Here is a 24,285-nt window from a genome sequence, read left to right on the forward strand (position 1 = left end):
TATAGGAAAAGTTATACCCCATGAGGCACTCGACCCCTCCTTATATAGGGGGAGGAGTCCGTATTACAACATACAGCCCATATTCCTAACGGAATAGGCAAGTAAAGATAAAATACAATTGTAACCGACTAGGATCTCGGATATTTCCTTGATACACAAGTTAGGAATTTATCCCAAGTCCTTTAAAGATATTCTATGTAAATATGTTACCCCTATACCTAGTCGGATATACATGCCGTGTGGGTATGGGGTATCCATAATCTCCACAGTAGTTTTGCTACATCAGATAGCAATTTATTTTTTGTATATGATATTTTTCCACTTAAAACATTTGCATATTTAAATAGTTCAAACTTTTGTTCGGCATCAAATAATTATGTCATTTCATGAGGCTCAGTTCTTTCGTAGAACCAATCGACGACGAAACTCCCCAAGAGCCCAAATGGGGAATAAATTGCGATAATTGCTGTAATTGAAATAAAAGGAGCTGTTGAAGCATCCAACGTGTTCCTGTAATTAAAGTTGGAATATTAGACTACTATTATCTATCAAGAGTGGATGGTAGAGTATTCATGCATGCCATAAATGCCAGGCCACAAACTACATAACTTGATGATTCTATTTTTTCCCATTTCATTCTTGTGGATACCAAAACAACAATCCAAATAAAATGAAGTGATGAGCAATCCAAAAATAATATTTATGTGCAGTTAGTATATTAATTCATTATTGACTATGTATGTTTGTGTTACAAAAAATAGAAAATCCATATACTGAACATGTTTGTGCTAAAGAAAATAGAAAATCATTTAATCAATTGAATACTCACTTGTTGTGGAAACTCGCCCGTTTCTAGTTGCATATTGATCAATTCTTTTGCTGCATGATATAGTGGCGATGGATCTCTTTCAACCTGATTTTCATTGAGGCATTATGAAATAACATTGTAATACAATAAATAATATAATAGACAATTAGTACCTACTAAAATGAATAATGAACAAAACACACCTGACCAGCATATATTAAAGCTAACATTGCCCAAGCAGTGTTCACAACATGAGATCTACTAGCCCCAACATAAACCTGTTCAATAAAAGAGTGTAATCTAACATTATCAAGACTTATGTTCATATGCTAGTACCTATGTTGTGTGACTTGTGTGTGTCTGCATGCAAATACAAAGTCGTTTTGACTAGGACATCCATGGCTGTGAACGCATGACTGAGAGAGAATGACCAATACATCAATTTCAAGGCATTGTGTGCATTATGTTACTTTTTGTTTAGATCATGTTTGGTTGATTATTGATTCACCGATTATTTAGGACCAACTAGCACATATGGAAATTTAGAGTAAATTTTACTTTGGGCCACATTTTATTACTGATGTTTCATTTTGTACCACCCTTTAACTGATGTTTTCACTTTTGACAGGGTAATCTCACCCTTGTTGCACTTTGGACCTCCCCGACTCAAACGATTTCGATTATGCTGGGTTGTACTCGTCAATGAACTCTACAACTATATGCATCATCTCGCTACACCGTCGTTGCGTTCGGTTCTCCTTGTCGAGCTAGTTCCCAGCCTGACCTCCTCGTGACCCGAAGCCCATAGGAGCGACGTGAGTCGTCAACTCGAAGCTTCCATGACCATCTCTCCCGCTTTGTCGAAGCGCCAACTGTTGACGTCCTCGTCTGTCATCGTCGTCATGAAGTCTGCAATGCCAAGCCCTCCACTGTCTGCCTCTTTAGCAAGCGAGAAGATCACCGAAGCTACATCATCGCTGTCAAGCTGAAGCATCGTCGCTGCCCCGAGTTCATCGCCTTCAAGACCACACCGCCAGTCCCCTCCTCACTATTCGGTCGACTTCATTTTCGTGGCGAGGATCTATTTTCCAATATCTCCCTCCCATTGCCCTCGCCTTTTGCCATGCTTCTGTGCATCGTTGACCTCTGTCATGGGCCACCGGCACCGGTCAGTGCATCCCTCCTGCGCATAGCCGCGTGTTTGTGCATGTGGCCTCTTGTTTGGTGTCCCATGGGATCCACTTGTTGGTCTCTTCTCTGAGGCTTACACATGGGTCTCACTCTGCTTTTTTAGTGGACCGTCTCAGTGAATATTTATGTGTATGATGAACTAGCCATTTGACCCATGGGACTTGGATACTGGTCGCTTGATCCTTCCTTTCCTCGAGCGCTGATGCATTGGACATAATTTAATGGTATAATCATAATTAAGCAGTTTAGAAATATTCACTTGAATTGCATATAATTTTGGATTGTAGTTTCTCAGCCATACGAGCTCCAAATTGGCCCGTTTAAGTTGCTCAATTTATGTTATAACTTAAATGTTGTCTTTATATATGGTTATTTTTTTCTTTGAGTTGTAGCTTGTTTTCTTGTTCATGTAGGTGCAGTAGTTTCAAATGTTCCTGTTGTGCAGTTCAAATCCGTCATAGAAGTCTTGGCAATCCGTATCGTTGAGCATGGAAAGTCATATCATAATCTAAGCATGTTGAATCCTATAAAATTACCATTCGTATCGGTTTTTAATTAAACCAACACATATGTGGAAAAAAACACCGAGCCACCTATACGCCAAGCCGATCTCCTCTCTTCCGTCATCCTTATCCTCTCTGCCCTCTGTCCGTGTGCCCATTACTAGCAAGCTTAGCAATATATCCAGGTTAGATATTTTACTCTGTTAAACTGGATTGCTTGGAACTATGACCTGATGGGCTGGGTTAAGGCAAGTTCCTACAGGTGTGCGGCTTGATTAATATTTTGACTAGATTAGTATCGTGCTTTGAAATGTGCATTATACTTTAACTATTTGAAAGATGGTTTTATGAAAAACTTAACCCCTAATAGATTACTCCTAGTACCCCCTTGTATTATGTGCATATTCCGGTGTGGCTTGCTGAGTATAGTAGTTGTACTCTTTCTTGTTTAATCTTTCCCACTCCAGTTAAAGAAGCTTTGCAGAAGAAGTGTTAGGTGGAGTCTAGGATCAAACCCTAGTTGAGCGTCTGTGAATATGGAGTCGTAGGCTCGCTTGTCCGCTGTTGTTTATCTTTCGTTGTTAGGCTTAATGTGCGTTTAAAATAGTGTAAATACTATCATGATAATTATTAAAGATGTGTCTTTTCTATCATGTTTCTTGCGGTATACCCCGGCTTTTTCTGGGACAAGGATTAATACACTAGCATTCGGGAAAGGTAATTTTCGGGCGTGACAGGGATTGACGAAAAAAATCAAGTGCATTTCTCAAGACCTGCAAACATACATAGGTTTTGTACTTTAACTAGTTAACAGCTATGGCCAGGGCACAGAACAAAGACAATTATATTGCTCAATCAATGTGACCATTTGGCCCTTGTTACATTTGTTTGCTACAATTACATATGCATGCAGGCTGATGAGTGGGGTGTTAGATATTTTTATGTTGCCAGACATAGCACTTAACTAAATGAAATTTATATAGGTCTGCTTCATTTTCTTAGTTGTTTTAGATTCGATGGATATATTTGTTAAATGTAAGGAAAAATGCGGAACTAAACATTATATATGTGTTGCAAAAATATATTTGGTCCCAACTTTTGAGGTAACTATGTCAATTATGTGAAAATGAATGGTAAGAATTACCTCGGTTTCACTTGAAAGGTATGTCTCTCCCCATCCACCTGTACTAAGTTGTTTTGACAAAATAAAGTTGCATGCTTTTCTAATGGAAGAGCTATTTTCATATGTTCTTCCAGCAGCAACTAATCCTTTTATGGCAAAGAATGTTCCATAAGTGAAACATATACCCCAAGTACCAAACCTGTGACATAGTTAAAAAGTAATCAAACAGTTGATTGTAAACATAAAAAAATAATAATATGTAGCAACAAATAAGAACAACAAACCATGATCCATCTTTCCTTTGTTTGTTCTCAATAAACTTGGAAGCATTTTTAATACATTTTCCAATCTCTTCTTTGCGGTACACTGGATAGCACTCACTAAACATGATTAGAGCTTGAAGTACCGATGATGTGCATTCAACAGATCTATTAATTCATTCAAGGCAGCTGAGTTAGCTCTCTACACATGTTGTGAGGTGAAACCAATGGTATTTTCTTCAAACAAGAGAGCACACTTACGGATAATCAACAATAATGTTCAGAAAAGTTTCAGACGGGTTGAGAACCTATGAAAAGAAAATCAAGAGCATTCTTACATTTCTTTCTTAAAAAATAGACTAGTGTACACTTAAGTATAACATCAGTAAAACAAGTATATAACATTTGGACAATTCTCAATAGATATAACACTTAAGTCGTTGTAACCTTTTTCCTAGTCTAACTGCTTTGGGTTTGACCAGGTTTATAGAAAATTTTAGCAACATTCGTGACACCAAATACGTATCATTAAATTTAATATTGGATATATTTTGATAATAACCTTGGTCAAACCTAACAAAGTTTGCCTAGGAAAAAGGTCAAAGCGACTTATAATATGAAATGGAGGTAGTAATTTAGATGAGGTGGATGTGTGTCAAACCAATAGAATGTAAATCCTTATAATGAAAATATATTTCGCCCTTACAAAAGAAGAGTTTGCATCCACAGAGTTTATGCTTTTTTATGGAGTATACCATTTGCAACAACTAGACCCATTTATTGCTTCTAAGCTATTATTGTAGTGAGTGAAACTAAGTTATTGTTTTCATAAATGGTCTAGGAAGTACTATTATGTTGTAATTAGACCATTTTACCTCAAAAATAAATTTGAATGGATGAAAAGAAGTACCTCTAAACCCTATCATTTTTTTATAATTTCATTTGTAATATGGAGCTGAAGTTTTATGTTTGCTTATGGGTTTTCATTCTTCTTAGTCTTATATGAGCATTTTTACATGATTTAAATATGATGGATGCACTTGGTTTATCACTTTAATTACCTAAAACCGAAGTAGGACTATATAGTACTTACCTCTAACCAATGTGTAGTTCTCTCGCACTCATATGTTGAAAAGGTGCCATCTTTATTCTTCAAAGAAACAAAATAGGGATCAAAACAATGGCATGAAATGTTATCCACTTGAATTGCACTGTTTTAGTAGAGGACAGAAATGTACAAAATTTAGAAAATCATTAGCAAAGAAACCAAAATGCATAATAATTTAAACCTAACAAATATTTGCATGAGTGATTGTGGTACTCCTGTTTGCCACTTAAACTTTGCTCAAAGATCATAAATTCGAGATGAGAAAGTTGAGAAACACTTTTGTAGCTAAGATTATTATTAACCTTAGTTACCCGGGCTAAAATTACTTGACAAGTTACAACAATATATGACCGATATGCAGAAGTAAGCAACATCATATTCATGTTGCTGCTGCAAACAACACCAATTTTTCCCTAATAATGTTGATAGAGAAATCTATCATACACCATCGACTTTGTTACGGTTCTACATCATAGCATCAAGTTTTCCCTTAACTTCTATTTTATACCATCCCCGTTTAGCGTCCACTAAAGGGGTTGATTTAGCCCAGAGGAAAGACCTGATTAATTAAACCTGAGTGAGTGTTGGAAAAATCGTGGCAAAAACATAAAAGTATCATTTTACATGGGGAAAGAATGATACTATGAGGACAGTTGAACTCAATGATACCAAGTCTTTTCTTATGGGTTAATGAAACTAGTGTACCACCATCGCTCCTGGAACTATTTCTTAAGATTAAATTTGATTTGCGAGGATTAACACTGCAAACGAAGGGCGATATGGTCTTTTCTGATGCATTAATAACAACTTTTTTCGTTGTCACTTATGGGGATAGCATATAATATATGGAAAATTTGATGGTATAAAATAGAACACGACATAGTCAATGGCATAGGATATATTTTCTCATGTTTTATGAAATGCATGAAGGAAGATATGAGCAAGTTTTTTTACACTTGTCCCAGTAATATTGGCCCCGCATAAAGGAATGTTTCAGCAAAGCAAGTACAAGAAAATATGACTCATGCATTTATAGACTGGGCCCTAACAACCATAGGGTCAAAGTTAAACATCAATATTTTGAACATATTTTGAATGACCTTCCTAACTTCCCAGCTTCCAAAATTTGCAATAACCCAAAAAAATTGGTAGGTTCTAGCTCACATATGTGTATACTTGCATGTGGTGTGGTGACAACACATGGGTTTATATGCCGGTGAAGCACAAATACCTCCACTAATGAGCAAGTGTATTGCATTCACCTACTCTATTAATTAAGGGTGGATGTTCTTGTCCCAGACCGCACCACAAACCCATGGTCAAAAGGTCCATAACCACAATCATCCATGTAATAAAATTTACACTAATAACACATGAGAAAAACATTGCTTCAAAATCTGCATCAACTCAACCCTTTCCGTAGCTGTAGGCCCACATACACAGCCCGTCGCTTACACTTAATGTGTTGTGAAATGTTTAGTCTTAGAGTTGTTGTCGGAATAGGTGAGCTTATATGCTAGTACTAAAATATCTAAATGTCCATATATGATATAAAATGGCCCACACAAGATTGTCCCTAAAGTATTCTTTGCTCAAATTATTCCCTTATTCGTCCGAATTTGGGAAACAATGACAAAGATGGGAGGATAAATTCAGAAAACTAGATATATGAACATGCCGAACAATTCAAGTACAAGTTATACCATGAAAGAGAGCATGCCATCCACTGCATCATACAACCTTTCTCCATTTATGGCATCTCCTGCGACATCTGGAGAGATCTTTGATAGCATAAGTAAGGCCTAAAGAATAAAAAAGCAAGCATTAGCAGGAAAAAAATGTAACATGTACATATATTGGAATCAACAAATGATGAACTGTAAAAGTTTGTACAGTTTAGCAATTCAACAAATATAATGTATCATCATTGCAGTTGTGCAAGTACACCAATAGACTTTTTTGCTACAATGTGATAACATATTCAATATATAAATTTGAAGGCATCGATATTCAACACCATGAACATTTTACTATGCATATGAGTTTTGCCTATATGTTTCTCTTTCTTTAATTCACATTTATTGGTATTTTGATAGTTTCAGAGATATTACTGTAACACCTACTCCCTCTGTCCCAAAATAAAAGCATTTCTAGCTATGAGTCTGGACAACTGTGTTCCTAGATTCATAGCTAGAAGTTGCTATATTTTTGGATGGAGGTAGTAGATGTTCCCTTTTCTTTAAACTCATCTATGATAGTTAAAACATATTCACTTGACATTGCAGTAGCAACAATTCTATCGCCTCCAATTATTATGCAGAATTGGACCTTTACATCAAGTAGGATGTAATTCTGCAACTTCTAACTTATGCTTAATGCGCAAGGCAACCCATCAATGCGGCAAGCCCATAAATGCACAAATTTTTCTTTGTGTAAAGGGGTTAATCTAGAAGGGCTTGTTTGTAAACCAGTGATCTATATGTTTTGCTAACCTATCTCGCCCATCTATGAAGGCCTGGTCTTAGTAACTGGCTCGTTTAGACCGCTCAGTCATCCAATTAACACAAAACAAAGCCACCTAACTATTTGAATGTAGGGTGGTGTTTTGATCTGTACAACACTTCTAGAGGCATAAGATAACAAAATCAATATTTCCCTGAAGCAATTAGAATGGCACAACTATATTTTTTTACCAAAAAATCAAAGAGTTTTACTTCCATTATATCTTCTATTTTTCATTAGGAAAGAAAGTTTCTCAAATTTCTAAAGAAAAATAATGTAACAACTAATATACATTTACCTTAAGTGCTTCAGCAGTACAATCAGATACACACCATCCATTATCTGCTGTTGATAGTGTCCATGAACCTTTTGATCTATGGCGGTAATAAGCTTCATTGTCTGGAGTGTTTTCAAGGACCTAAAAGGGAAAAAAAAGGACATCAAAATCAACTTTGAAAATATTGTTTCATTTTGCATTGTACAAGAATCAAAAGTAGAGAAGAACACATAACCTGTGACTTTTTTATGAACTCATGTGCTTTTATGAGTGTTTGACTAAACTCATTAACAAGGTCTGTTGAACAATAAGCTTGAACAATAAAAGATGTTTCCCAGCTTTGACAACCATCATACACCTGTCATGAAGAAATTTTGTCCAGAGCCTTTAGTAAAATAAATCAACATTGTTTTTATAAAGGACTTAAAAAGAACAAGGTCCATACATATTTTATATAGTATATAGATGCATTTTTTATTGATTCTTTCTCATCAAAGAAAAGCATATAAACAGTTAAATCAACACATCATCCCAAACAAATGAATATTAAGAAATTTAACAAATTATGATAAAAAATTTGTACCATCTCCAATAAAACCATAGGAAATATTCAACCGGCTAAGTGAGAAACTTCCTTTTTTGTATAAACAGAAGTATCGCTACTAGTCCAAGAATAACTATGTTATCCTACTTAAATACATTTAATACACAAGGTACATATTCAGTAGGCACAAGGATTTGCAAGGTTATAAATAATTTTGGAAAAGAATAACTATGTTATCCTACTTAAATACAGAGGAAATAAGACTGCAGGAGATACAGGATCTAGTGAATATGGTTAGAGAAGGTTAACATAAATAGTGCAACACCCACAATTCCAAAATCCGCATTAGCACAACTCTTCTATAGAACAAGCCAACGTATGTACCTACTTACATTTTTTCCCTCGCTTTGTATAAAATGGTTCACTTGTACATGTTGTGGTAGGAACACTTATATTTATACGATGTCATCAATGTTGTAGAAAATGTATGTACACTTCTCTGGAAATAGCCCAAGTTTACACAACACCTCACTTACACTTTTTCCATCGCTTTTTCTATGAAGTATGCAAGTGGGAGCGAGTGTTGATAGTGTGCAGATGTTGAGCGAATTGTTTACAGATGTAAAAATGGTGCAAAGTCGACTCTGCTCGAAACATTATTAAAATTGTTGGATGTTACTTGTATATGCACTCAATATAACATCAACTCAACAATGCAAAAGTTAGCAAAGCTAACAATACAATATCCTCACATCAAGTCGTGACGGCCTATAGATGTTGAACATATGGTGGCATATATGTTGAACAAAAGAAGGGGCAATGGCATATGGTGAGCCGACACCATGTGAAGCAACAAGCATCGATGCATCACCCACTATGTGCTTGAATCGGAATGTGGAGGTAGACATGCGACTGATACGTGATGTGAGAACATATTAACAACGAGTCTAGGTTAGCTAATGGGTTGGGCTATTGGATTCATCAGCGGATGTTGTATGGAGTATATAAATTCGGATCATCCACTAAACATTCTACCAAAGAATTTGATAGACTTGTCAGATCCAATACTACAGAACACCCCATAGGTAACATCCTCATATGTGCCGGTTCACTTAAGACCAGCACATATGAGGTGTTTCTACCCACCTGAATTAAGAAATTGCTGGCACCAATAATCCCGCCAAGTCATCTGTACCAATTCAACTAATAAATCACCACATATAAATGCATCATGCAGGAGGCGAAGCAGCTTTGTGTCAATTGATGTCCCTTAATGATGAGGACATTATTGGCTTGGATACAACCATGCATATATTACACATCAATAAAGCAAAGGTGCAACATTTCTATATAAGATTTACTTGTTTTATATTTTAACAAAGGTTTGCCTTGCGTGGATAAGGCAAAGACAAGCAAGCATAAGGAGACAACAGATGATCAAGTTGATTGGGAACCATATAAAGTCCTTCAGTCTACTTCCATGCAACCACGTCACTTTTGGGTCAAAAAAACAAAGAGATAAAATTCTAAATGATTTAGATTCATGTTCAGGCCTCGTAAAAGCATCAACTTCAAATAGGCCTAGCGCTAACCTAGAAGGACTCTCGGATCCCATGAGTGCGTGTTTGTTAGCTTTTGGAGTATACCTTCATATGTTTTTGATCTCATGTCAAAATTCCTTATGAGTTGTTCAGAATAATCAAAACAAGCTATGTATCTCATCAAGTCCGAGTCTGTTATGGGCCTTAGGCCTTGTAATTGTATCGTGGGCTAGGCCTAAGGGGTGTTCGCCCTTAGGTTAACCCTAGAACATCCCAACTTATATATATTCAGTAGCTATCATTGTTTAGAGTTGGGTTTTGCTTATATTAGTCTATCGCCATATGCCACGGTTTCTCCGTTAACAAGTCCGATTTGTGAAACCCCAACTTTGAGTGCTAATCATTCACCTACAATTCGGATCATGTTCTTTCTTGTTCTTGTGAATTTCTTCGATTACTTGCATGGATAAAACCTTCATGGTGAGGTCGACTACGAGCATGGTTTATAACAACTAGATGTGTGGGTGTAGCAGTTGCAAGGTGATGATCTCTGATCAGAAACCTCAAACTGTGAAAGTACCACGTTGCCAAATCGAACCTATAGGAAGACCGGGCACTTAGACACATCACTCAAGAATCAGACATGGTGTATTATGTCGTGAATGACATCACTATACGAACTCTGTACATGTGGCATACGAACTCTGTACATGTGGCATGTGCCCCTACAAACCATCATTTGAAGGTGGCATGTGGCATGGCACATCCCGTAATAGAAGGGGATGCATACATTGCAATCCGATACCATAGGGCTACTCAAAAGTCAAAGTAGAGGGTGTGCTAAAAAAAACAAGGTATACCAGCTCGATTTACCTCCAGAGGAAGGGGTAAACACTCTCAGAGAAATCGTCTACAACATAGTCATATGACACAAGCATTATATTTTCTTCCTTTCCAATAATGGTCATATGTGATCCCTTTTTGCCCCTACACTCAAACATATTGTGGCTGGATCACTAAGATTAATATGATGGCATCGATGTTATAGAAATGATCGTGCTGGTTGTTTAGTCAACTATATATAGGTAAGAAAACTATCAGGTTAGTGAAATTTGTGCCACATTGTTGTTAGTGAATGCCAAAAATTTTGTTCTTAGCGATTAATTGGCTCTGGTCTGAACACGTTGGTTTACAAGTTATCCGAATAACACAATGGCATTGCTCTTTACTGATGCCCGATGTATTGCAAATAGTGTTGCATATACACATTTTTAATCACACATTTTACCTTGAAATAAAATAAAAAAAATACATCACTTACATTTGAAGTGAAGGAGGTATATGCTAAAGATAGTATGTGAAGTTGTGAACTACAAAGCACTGGAATGTGTTGTCACGGCCCATCAACATGAAGTAGAGAATGTCATATGTCATACAAATGAAAGCACCTATTTTGACAATCTAATTATGTTGTTGTAGTGTCAACCTGTTAGTTGCCTATGCTCGAAAAATATGGACTCAAGATGAATTATGTTCTACTATACGGTACTTGATCTAATGTAAAACAATGTGATGAACCAATTTCCGTAATGTAGGCATCAACATGCGTGCAGACACCACCATTGTAACCAAAGATAAGAATAAGAGCCACATAGCTATGATTGAATTAAAACTAGTGATTTTTTTATTGGCCAGTCACACATTATTGCGAAATAGCATGTGGCTTTTATCAAACTCTATATAAGTCAAGTACATTCTTAGACAAGTAACCACGGGAAAAAGGAAGTAAAAAAAATATAGAGAAATAGCAAGATCGGTATTACCTGTGCCTTCATGCCATCTTCTGCAACCCACAGATAATCATATATCCTTGGAAGATGTAGCCTATATGCATCGGAATTTGGATTGTCTATCCAACAACATATCATATTGAGTGCCTAAAGAACATTAGAAGTTGTTAATGAGCCGCATACAAATCAGATAGGTGTGATGAAAGATACTACAATTCAACTTCTAGAAAGGAGATGGCATATAAGTAGAATGCATATTAGGAGTGGTAGTAGCAGCTAATATGTGTGGGTTGACAATAGAGACAATATTGTTGATAAGTGTAATGCTAATAGGAAAAGAAAGATGGACTTAACTTGTTCGAAAGCTCGGTAGTGGTGCGAGCAGACAATGAGCATGTGGAGGGGTGGAGGAGCAAGAATAGTTCAGTAATTTATATGCGTGGATTGGTGGGGGTTGAGCCTGTTTCCCCATCCACGAGGAGGACATCTGACCTAAGGATAGTACCTGTGGTTTGCTATGGTTTGCTCCCCCTTGGGCTCAGCAAGGGTACTAAACGATACATCTCTTGTTCTACTAGTAGGTTCTAAATCCTTTTGTTCTGTCATGATCCTATACTCTGGTATGTAAGTAACGCAAAAACATAGCCTCCAATTCATAATTTTGGATGTGTTATTTTGGGGTCCACACATGATGAATTTAATGTGTTGCTTTGAGTAAACGTGTTGTTCTCTTGATTTGTTTGCTATGACCAGCAAAGAAAACTAATGTTCTTTATTTTTAGTTAATGTGAGAGCATTTTTTTTAATTTCGTTGCATCAGTGGTATGCATTTAGATCACCAATTCATGAATATATAGAAATATATTGCACCTCTTGTTGTCTATGATTCTCTAGTTACTTAGTGGATTCCCAAAAATAGGTTCAAGTAGTGTTGATAGATGCCGATGCATTAATTGTGTTGGTATTTATCTCGTATGCAGGTCAACTTATGCAACGGTGAGTCCTTTACCCCTGATGCATTTTTTGCCTTTTCCCCTATAAATTGTGCTCCCTCCTTCCATTTTATATATGATGTTGGTTTGCTAAATAATAAACTAACTAGCGTCATATATAAATGGAAGGAGAGAGTATTACATATTCATAGCTAAGTTAAGATAGTAAATTTTGAGTCGTGACATTAGTATCTCAGAGTTGTATACCAGTTGTTTGTTTTTAAGGTATGTAGTAGTCCTTAGTATTATGTGACTTCAGTAGGCTTTTTTTTTTACTATTCTCCATGTACTTATAAATTTTTTTATTGAAATTATATATGTATTATTGCTTTATGGACCATTTTTTTGATTTATTTTGCTTTTATAACTTCTTGAAGAATTTTCAAAATTTTCATATTTTCTGTGTTGTTTAAAATGTCCGTTAACATTGAATTTTATGGAATTTCCTATCTTGTTTTTAACTATTAAATTTTAGTGAGGGTTTTCCCATCCTAGTCTAGGTTGTCCATTATATGCAAACAAGCAGTCAGTTATCTCTAGGTGGAGGAGTCGGGAAGGGGATTGGAGGGGATCTTGAAAGGGAATTGGTTGTAGGATCGGGATCAACCACATCCCCCCTCCCCCCCCCCTCGGGTTCTTTACCCGAGGGGTAATTTTCCATGTTAGCCAAACAAGGCCTCAAAGGGCAAGTAGTAGAGGAATTCTCCTTGATTGCTTATTGTATGTGGAGAGGGAGCGGAAGATTAGAGGGTGATGGCTAGAATTTCACATCCCACTTGGATACATTGTTTGAAGGTACACACTCACTCTCCCTCTCCCTGTCCCTGTCTATAACTAAAGCAAGCGAGCTGTAAACATTGCATACATTACCTTGTTAATTGGACATAGGCCAATATATTTTGTACATTCATCTTCATAACGAATATGTTTCATGAGGTTATTCAGCGCCACATGTCTTAAGTTATTAAGTGGCCACAGGTTCAATATTGGCTGCACAATTTTGTTAAGACAAGTCCAAATAACATTTTGTACAAATGATCGTGGATAACGAAGGTCTTCCTGCGAAAAAAAAGACAGATGTTATATACCTTGTTTTCAATTCCAATTCCCACACATATTGTAGAAAGCACAACTTAAGCTAACTTCTTAGAAAATCAATGGGGAAAGGTAGGTGGATAAAACTTTGGACACTAGAACCTAGAAAAAGAGATCTACTTTACAATTCTCATATACAACACCGGTAGTGTGACTTTTATCCGCTAACTTTTATTCTTTCGCTTGATACACAAAAACTTGCCTATTATTGCATTAAGAGACAGAATTTCACTTTTCACCCTTCAACTACCAAAGCCATTTGTATTTAACAAAAGAATGATTTTTGATTAGGTGGAATTCCATTGCATCCTAATTATTAAAAGGACTATGTAATTAATAAAATAGTTACAAATTTCAAAATGATGATATATATGGTTGCAATCATTTTGAAACTTAATAAGATATTTTTGGATGTGTGAATTTGATGTTGTTAGTTGTAATCAGAAAAGGAAAAGTTTACAACTTAAAATTCCATGAAGGATTGAAAAGCAATCCTAAACATAAAAGGTAGACAGTATTCAAGAACAAACTTCTCAAAACGCTACACTTTAAGGCAGTTCTATTATAAATGACTTACTCAGCAGCTTGCACATGACTGAAACAAGCCACACGATATAAATTAAGTCTCATGAACTAAATATTATTAATATAGTTGTTAGTGGAGGCATGTAATAGTAAAATATTTCGGTAATTTTGTAGTCCAACAATTATTTAAGAAACAATCAATTGTCCAAGATGCTCTATTCAAGGAAATAATGGTTATGTTCACAGGAAGCAAAATCTTATGAGAACAAACCTTGGCACAAGTGTCCCGAGCTATTATCCAATTAATCTCATTATATGGTACACTGTAGAGCTCTTCTCTTATCTGTAGTATTGTTGGTGTAATTGTACCAACAAACTTCTTACCATAAAGGTAAGCCATTGGCATATAAATCAAACGGCAGAAAACCCAGAATCGTCCTGTTGAAAATAATGTTTACCTCAGTAAGAAAAAATATTGCAATGGCAGTCACACATATTAGTTGTTGTGGTCATAATTCAGGAATCATGGAAAGCATCCAACATGTCCCTTGAAAAGGTTACAACATACCTGGGTGAATTGGAAGAAAATGTGGTACAAGCCATAATTCAGGAATGATGGCATTATTTCCAGACCAGTCATATAGACCAATCACCTTCAGAATATATGAATAGCTTGCATTAACTCTTGTAGTGTATGATATAAAAAATATAGATAATGGAAAAAAAAAAACTACCAACCAAATAATGACAACTAATATTTTTAACAGTGGACTTCATATCAAATAGCCCCTAAACTAAGAGGATGGTAATTATTTTATTGGTCTATGCTTGCGCCTACAAAATTAATGTGAAACCAATAGCAAACTAAAATGAAGTTCCTTGCATGTTATAATATTGATTGATATTGTTATGTATGGCTAAAGCATGACACATATTGGGCATTGCTCCAATGATCAGATGAATGCATTTAACAAAGAAAAGGCAATACCAATAGAGATTTATTATATCATTATTCCCACAGTAATTCAAATGAAACATGTTTCAATTCCAATTCAGATTGTTTTAGCAAAGTTTGATCTGAATGCTGATTTATTAAGAAGCTTAACAAGCTAGCACATGATGCATACCAAATGTTCAGCTCATAAGGGTGTTCCCTGTTTGAAAATCATAGATAAGTTCCCACATTGCAATCCTAATTCAAAATGTTAAGCTAACATATAAATGCACTTAAAACTATCCATAGCATATATTGGTGTCCTCTTAGAGTAGATATTTCTATAAAGAGGCCACTACATAAAGCCACACCATCACAATCCAGTACACCCTTAGATGATATACTTTGGTGCATAAGATTTATTGATGTTATATTAGGCAGTTATCTATAATATTTAGATCTTTTGGATAATGCAATCAATCGAAACACAAAAAGGTTTTCTGGAAATCTTCTTCATGGCTTCCTGGCATATTTGGAAACAGAGAAATGGACTTATTTTTCAGAATGTTATGCCGACATTCCAGTCCTGGAGGGCACTCTTTATGAATGAAGTTCTTCTGCATATATGCAGAATGAAAGATCCGCTGAAGCAAATAGTTTTTGATTGGTTACGAACTTTGTAGTTTTTTTTGGTCTCCTATGTAAATTAAACTTCTTGTACATTTTTCTTTTAATGAAAATGCACTGTTGGGTAAAGCCCTGGCAGTCCTTCCAGTAAAAAAAAACGGAAACACATGTGGTGTTATCTAATTTTCTATATCGAACATAGCTAGAATGTCCAACTGAACACATTTTATTATGCACACGGTCATACTCAAAATAATATATTACTCAGTTTTGTGTTGATGGCATACCGAGAGCCATATCTTTCCCCATTGTGGTATTGCAGCAGCACTTCCATGGGATAGAATCCAGGCACGTCCTTTGGTCAGTGCATCATTACTCCTCTCCTCACCGAGAAGTCTTAAGGCCACATAGTTTAAGCAAGATCCAAACATGGTGCTCAGTCCCAAAACTTCTTTCCCCCAACCGCCATCTTCATTCTACATGGATTATAACACATACAGAAAATCATTTTTTATGCCACAGAAGGCTATAGATCTTTTGAATTTAACATATTACTATTGTTATGCCTGGTGGTTGTAGATATAGCGACATATCTCACGTCGATGTTCAGCTGAGAGAACAACATCAAGTGATCCGGTGATATAGAGAGCAAATATCTGAAAGAATGCATCAACACCACAATGTTACATAAATTTTCCTCAAAATGCATTGTTACATAGATGAATTATGTAATTTATTTCATAATAAGTATTTAACTGAGAACCAACAATTAAAGCGACGTCTATGACAGCTGCACCATCATTTGATCAAGTTTGTAAATCAGTTGTGTGTTAAGCAATACTGGTAATCTTGAAGGAATAAATCAAATAATTATAATTCCTTTTGATATAAATGCCATGTCTAGTTAAAGTAACATATGCCAAAAGTAATGATACAAATATAATTCCTAAGTCATGTCTGCCATATGCATTGACCCCACATTGTTAATTGATCATTTTGGCCAGAGTTTCTTGTTCTTAAATAATGGCTCACATATATAAATTACTATTTCTCGTAGCAATATCCACCAACTGAGTGAAATTCATTTCAAGGAAATATAGGTAAGCGATGTTGAATGATTCAACAAAAATGCATATGTACCAAGATAGGCATAATGAACATAATCCCACTGAAATCTCCAGGCCAATGTCCATCATGTGCTTGCAGAGCAGAATGTTGAGTTAGGGCTCGCCTCAATGATGCCAATATGATCTCTTCTGTGACTTGAGTACTGTAGACAAGTTCATCGGTTGGAGCATCCACCTGAACACGATTTTGTTTTGCATACTGCAACAGATGATAGTACAATGGTCAGAATTTCATGGTAGATTCTACAGTTAGTTTGAATTAAACCGTTAAATAATAATAATTAAGCTACCCAGGTAAATTGTTAGGAACTAGGAAACCATCTGCAGAAGTTTGAGCTATAATTAGTGAGCGGTTACTCACAAGAGAATGATAATAGGGAAGATGCAGCTACTTCTGCGAAGATGAGTGTGGCTGCAATTGCTGAGGAGACCATTTCTATGCAAGTGAGATTTGATTTTTTTTTTATACTCTAGACATCTCATTCCTAAGTACATTTCGATGGTTCCACATTTTAATTATCTAAAGCACATTTGTGTAAGGGGCCAAGATTGAGGCAGCAATGATAACACGACAAGGTATTGTTGGAAGATGTGAAATTGGGTGGCAATACATAAGGAACTCTGCAGCAGTGTCGGCCTGGACAGAGCACATCCGAGGTTACAATCAGGGAGTAGGGGCAAAACAAGAAGGTGACAGAGTATAGCAAAGCCGTGTGACAAAGGGAGAACTATAGGGTGTTGTATGGCAAACTCATTGACCCGTCGAAGTTGGCTGCTGATGCATCTAAGAATGCGGTGGGTAGATGAACAGCCAGTGACGAGAATGAGACACCTTCTCACGGAGCTGTACGTGGACGTTACCGCTCATACAGCTTCCAGCCAGATGGAGGTGGAGGAAAGCAGGGGATCGGCTCATGTGCCCATGATGGCCAGGGCTGGTTCTATAGTTTTGAGGGCCGTAGACGGACTTGCCATGCCTGGGCTATCAAAAAAGCTCAAGGCTCACGAGCTCCTCGAGCTAGACTCGTCCCAGGCTCGATTCGAGCTCGGCCCAAGCTGTAGACGAGCCGAGCCCAAGCCTCTCACAAAGTTCACGTGTTTTATCAAGCCGAGCTTGAGCTTCCAACGAGCTTAACAATAAATTATTTTTATTATTTATTTAATAAATTAGGGATCAAATATGCTATTTGTATGTATCCCACACATTGAAGTACATTGTATTGGCACCATATATTTATTTTATTTCTTTTTTCCTCTTTCATTAATGTGATGAACTAAAAATTAATTAACTTTTTAAATATAATGTTCTTGAAATATACTCCCTCCATCTAAAAAACCAACCTCGTACTAGGATGTTAGTTTTCTTTGAGACGGAGAGAATACATAGTTCTACTTACAAACCAAGCTCGGGGTAGTCGAGCACTCGAGCTTGAACCGAGCCTGTCTGAAAGCTAGAAAGTTACATAGTCTCAGCTTGACCTTGTATTGAGCTCGAGCACAAGCCGAGCTCACTAGAGCTCGGCTTGTTGACAGCCCTACTTGCCACTATAGGCCTATTAGGCTTAAAAGGATTACTTTATAAACCATGCATCTTCTAAAGTGACATAAAACAAGCATTGCTAACATGATCGAACTTTAATAATCGACAAATAGTACCGTTGATAGTAAAATAAAGAAAAACAGTAAAACGAAAGCAGTATCAATGGCTTAAATAGGAGACGTTAAATATCCAACTTTTATCATAAAAATAACTTCTTTGGCAATTCTTCATGCAAAATTATTGACGACAACAAAGATCTCTAGATATTCTTCGCAACAAAGACCAGATCAGGGTAATGCCCTGATCTGCTAATGACCAGATATCTGGTATTGCTGGAGCAGGCACTATAGGCAGGAACCGACAGTCAAACAGGTAGCAAGCCTTCCAACTGGAGTTTAGGTGACGTTGTCTATCTCATCGTTTGAATCTAGTTAGTCCAAAAAATATTTTTTTTGGATTTTTCTCATTCTTGTTGTTTAATTTACAAAGCAATTTTATGGTGTTAGAACGTTGCCTAAAGAGTATTTGTTGGAGCTCAGAAAGAAGCACAATTTATTGAATCACAAAAGGGCTACACATGGCTCCTTTTCGAGCTTATTATAATGATATTCCCGGTGATAATCCTAAGAATGTGGATGATCATAGTACACGAGATCAAGGACATGAACATGATAATAATTTAAATGCAGAAATTGATGTTCATGAGGACAAGAACCTGAGCATAATTTGCCAAGAGTATCTAGAGATGTATGTTGTCGTCAATAATTTTGCATGCAGAATTGCCAAAGAAGTTATTTTTATGATAAAAAATGGATATTTGTCTTCTCCTATTTTAAGGCATTGATACTACTTTGGTTTTATGTTTTTTTCTTTATTGTATTATCAGCACTATTTGTCAATTACTAAAGTTGGATCATGTTAGCGATGCTTATTTTATATCGCTTTAGAAGATGCATGATTTCTAAAGTAATCTTTTTAAGCCTAATGGGCCTATAGTGGAAAGTTCACATAGCACCCTCGAAACTGTAGAGCCAGCTAGCCCTGTCGATCTCACCTCGTGGACGTTGTTAGGTCGTCCCCAACCAGTAACTATCAAAGTTTTTATACTTGTAGTATGATACAGACACTATATATAGAAATTATATATACTTGTAGTATTATTAGTATCTTCAAATTAAATTCTCATCCAATCATCTCTTTTCTTTCTACTTTTATCCACATATCATCTTCTTTTCATTCTTGGTTTTTGTGTGGAGGTGGTTTCTTGCATTAGCAATGATTTTTTTATTTTATTTTTTACCTCTCTCATTATTAATTCTCCTGCCACATCAGATTTTTATTTATGTGACAATATATTAAATATTATGGACACTAGATAACACGGATGGTTGGGAATGGCCTTAGACGTCACCGCACCTCGTCTGTCATTGGGGAGAGAAGTGGAAGAGCTAGATTGGAGAGGAAACCGAAGCGGTGGCTCTCTCGATCGATCTCAACGCGGTCGTGCCACACGGGCGCCTCCCTGCGGGGGGTCCTACCTGGCGCGTGCACGCCAGCACGCGCCCTTGACGCAGGTTTTTTTAGTTAGATTAATCTATTAATCTTAGTCTCTTAGATAATTACAATTTAAGATAATGATGGTAGTAGTTAGGATTTTTTTTCGCGAGATTTTTTCTAACTAACAAGTCAAATTTTCAAAATTTCAAAACTAGATTTGAAAACTTTCAACTCGAAATTTAAATTTTTCAAGTCAAATTTTGAAATCTTTTAACTTTTCATCTCAAATTTGAAAAACTTTCTACGCAGATTTGAAAACTTTCAACTCAGATTTGAAAACTTTTCAACTCGAGATTAGAAAACTTTCAACCCAGATTCGAAAACTTTCAATTCGAAATTTGAAAACTTTCAACTCGAGATTTAAAAACTTTCAACCCAGATTTGAAAATTTTTCAACTCGAGATTTGAAAACTTTTCAACTCGAAATTTAAAAACTTTCAAATCAGATATAAAAACTTTCAACTCAAAACATTTTGAAAAAAAATGTGTGCTGAAGATTAAAAAAATGTAATCAGAAAAAAAGGAAAAAAATCGACAAAAAAATGAAAAAGAAAGCGTGCCGTGGGGAGGATCCGCGCGCGCGCGAATTAGCTCTGGCGCCTCCCTGCCTGCCCGCTGCCAATCGAGGATGCCACACTTGGCCTGGCCTGGTTTGGGGTTGGCCTGCTAGGGGACAAGGATGACCGCAATAGGTATCACAAGGGGAAGAGGATTTTGATCCCTCGAGGGGATATCCCCTCGTTCTTTGCATGTCACTCAAATGGTTATGAAAAAATTTGAAAAAAATTAAGAAAATGTATTACTATGTGATATATCACTCCATAAACATGCAAGTAAAAATTCAACTTCTACATCTCGCAACGAAAAAAACAAATTTGACTCTGAATATACGTTAACTAGCTGCGGTTCAATTTGTTTTTTTCGTTACGAGATGTAAAGTTGAATTTGAACTTACATGTTTGTGAAGTGTTATATCACATGTTAATACACCTTCCTAATTTTTTTTAAAATTTTTTCATAACCATTTAAGTGACATGCAAAGAACGAGGGGATATCCCCTCGAGGGATTAAAACAGTTTCCCATCACAAGGCCATTAGAGTTGCTGACCGAGGACTAGAAGTCCGTTGAAAAGAAACTTTTGATACTGTGAAACAAATGAAATTTGAATTGAAGGGAAACAAGGTAGATCCTCGAATAATTTTAAATTTCTTTTGTATTTTAGACATTTTAAATAAATAATTTTATTAATAGACCTTCTAGAAAACTATTTTCAGTTGTACATAAGGCTAATGAGGGTGTTAATCCTAATGAGGCTATTTTATTGATTGTGTGTTTGTTTGTATGGATGGACACATATCCACAGTAGTAGATAAGATTAATGAGGGTGGGTGTACACATGAGAATTGACGCGTTTGCCTTCGTGGCTTCTCACTTTAATTTGTTAAAGATAATGGCCATGTTAATCACGGCAAACCAACCAAAAATACATGCTGCTAGTATTAGTTGATTTTCCTTCTTTGCCATCTCTTATCTCTTCAATCATATCATATCTCTTCAATGGTGTATCATATTAAAATCCCTTTAAACCATTATTTTTCATTTGAAATATACAACAACACAAGTCTAATATTGATTATATTTAGACATAAGATGATATTTGATTTTTTTTTTAGGCTCACCAGTCATGGAACCATACTTCCTCCTTCCCAAATTGACTAAGGTTAATTTAAATCACATCAATCATGACACCATGCACACATCCTCTCACAATGCATGTATTGATTAAAACATCATGTTAATTACACCTTAGCATACAAATATTCTCTTATGATGCATTAATTATATTCTGATGAAATCCATATCCATATGGTTATATGATGATCAATTTGAGAAATTTTAAATTCTATTATATGATGACTAATTTGGAAAGGAGGGAGTACCTCATTATATATGGGCCTGTTTAGTTCGCGAAAAGAAAATTTTTAGGTGTCACATCGGATGTTTGACCGGATGTCGCAAGGGCTTTTCGAACACGGATGAAAAAACTAATTTTATAACTCGCCTGGAAACCGCGAGACGAATCTTTTGAGCCTAATTAACACATCATTAGCACATGTGGGTTACTGTAGCACTTATGGCTAATCATGGACTAATTAGACTCAAAATATTTGTCTCGCGATTTCCTTCCTAACTGTGTAATTAGTTTTTTCATTTATCTATATTTAATGCTTCATGCATGTGTCCAAAGATTCGATGTGATGTTTTTGGGAAAAAATTGTGGGGAACTAAACGGGGCCTATATTATTTGCATGTACAATTAGTGCCAAGTAATTTAATTAACATTTTATATGATGAATTTTGGTAAAAAGAATCATCAAACAACTTGTAAGTAAAAAAGTTGCAAGTTAAATTGGAAAGGACTTATTATCTCGATCTTACTTATATGTAATATTTTATTTAAATACCATATGCAAGGTGTGTTAACTCTTGCATAGGTGCAACCAAACGGATGCACCTACCTCCAAACCTAGCCTGTACAAGATGTATGCAGTCTGACAAAGGCAGGTCTTGCCACGCCACCAAGTATGGCGTTGCTGTATTTTCTTGCCGCGCCACCAACTTGGATTGTTAAAATTATATTATAACTATATTGTAATTGTAATTATAATGTGACTTATGTAGAGCTTCCATATAAATTGATCAAAACCTGCGCGTGGCCGGTTGGCTAGCTAGTACTCCCAGGGCATGGGTATAACTCCCATGGGCGTGTCCTGCAAAAATTTAATTTGTTCACTCCTCACACGAATCTTGATGTAATCCGATAGTCAAACATTACAATGTTGTAGGGTGAGAAAAGTCAATTGTTTTTACCAAATCTATTTTAAAGTACATATTTGAATTTACTTCACCTGTGTCAACGCACTTGTGTTTTGCTATTTTTATGATGTTCAAAGTTTATGTCTTCAAACAAAAAACAGATTTTTAATCATTGTCCAGGTGAAAAAGTTATATTGGACGGTAGGCTATTAATAATTTTGCGTGTCGATCACGACCTGGCTCAGGGCACGAAGTCGCCAGGTAACCCCACGAGCTCCGCTCAATACTTGTAGAAATTATTATTAAAAAAAAACTTGTAGATATTGATAGTGAGCTGCCAGCTTCACTTCATTATTTGCATCCGTTCGTCGGCACGAGGTAAGCCCTCTAGCGTAGGGATTGATGTGTGTGTCTAGAGGCATGGTGCAGTGACTGCAGAGGATCCTAATCCCAGCGTAGCACATACCTCATAGCACGCTGCCAAGCCGCTCGCAGAGGCCAGCACATAACCTCATTCGATCTCATCTCCTCCACTTCATCCTCAACACACATTATGCAGGTGATCGAGTCTCGTGAAAGGAAACATCAACATCACAACCAAATTAATACATCTTCCTTCTCCAAAGTAATTGGTATAATGTACTATCAATGCATATGAAAAATGGTGGATTGACTTTTTTATGGGGTTGTATGCTATTGTATGCTAGTTATATATATACAACATATACCTGCATCCGCAGAAGGAGGTCCTGTGATTCCCTTCTCTCAAAGCGGTGCGCCGTAAACTCACGGCGCACCCTCTCTACCTCGGCACGCTCCTCCGGTGTACCTGCATCAGGGTGAAATTCCCAAACACACCTGCCTAGGAATCCATTGACGGAACGAAGCCCCGGCGACCTTCCCTCGGAGACCTTCAGCCTCCACATCAGTATCGATTTTTGCCCAGCCTGCAGCCGCACCTGGTGACAAACGTGAAGCAAGCAGTGGAAATGTATGAAGCAAGCAGTGGAAATGTGCAATGCAGATGCTGGATGCTGGATGCCTTTGTTTTTATAGATAGGGGGCCAGGATACGTGCCTACCAGCTCTTCTATGTATTGTCACATGCTCTGAGATTATATTTTAAAACGTAAGGGTGAATAGCTAATATGGTCTCCGAAGTTTCGCTTTGGGTTCAGTTCAGTCCTTAAGGTTTCAAATCGTCCAAACAAGTTCTCCAAATTAATCATTTAGGTTAATATAGTCCTTGGACCCACAAAAAGTGACACGTGAGCATGCCAAGTCATCCTTACATGCAGCGGTCTGAATGAAATGACCATTATACCCTTATATACCATACAGAAAAGAAAGGAAAAAAAGAAGATAAATGTTTCACACGTGTATGATCGTTTTAGAATTGTCACTTACGATTGCTGCTGGCCTAT

General features: G+C 36.5%; 1 protein-coding gene across 1 annotated transcript; it reads right to left on the reverse strand.

Annotated features, from left to right (window-relative positions):
* Positions 1-393: 393 nt before the first annotated feature.
* LOC127774076 (achilleol B synthase-like) lies at positions 394-23,788 on the reverse strand. Its single transcript, XM_052300347.1, has 18 exons — positions 23,591-23,788; positions 16,961-17,146; positions 16,387-16,476; positions 16,108-16,296; positions 14,828-14,912; positions 14,531-14,697; positions 13,510-13,698; positions 11,681-11,794; positions 8,008-8,130; positions 7,794-7,913; positions 6,697-6,795; positions 4,979-5,035; positions 4,147-4,193; positions 3,910-4,053; positions 3,647-3,824; positions 1,012-1,086; positions 830-913; positions 394-510 (listed from the first exon to the last, which is right to left on the reverse strand). Exons 1-18 carry the CDS (start codon positions 23,786-23,788, stop codon positions 394-396), a joined length of 2,262 nt encoding a protein of 753 aa, XP_052156307.1.
* Positions 23,789-24,285: the final 497 nt, after the last annotated feature.

Source organism: Oryza glaberrima, chromosome 5 (genome assembly GCF_000147395.1).
Source record: "Oryza glaberrima chromosome 5, OglaRS2, whole genome shotgun sequence".
NCBI classification, from domain to species: Eukaryota; Viridiplantae; Streptophyta; class Magnoliopsida; order Poales; family Poaceae; genus Oryza; species Oryza glaberrima.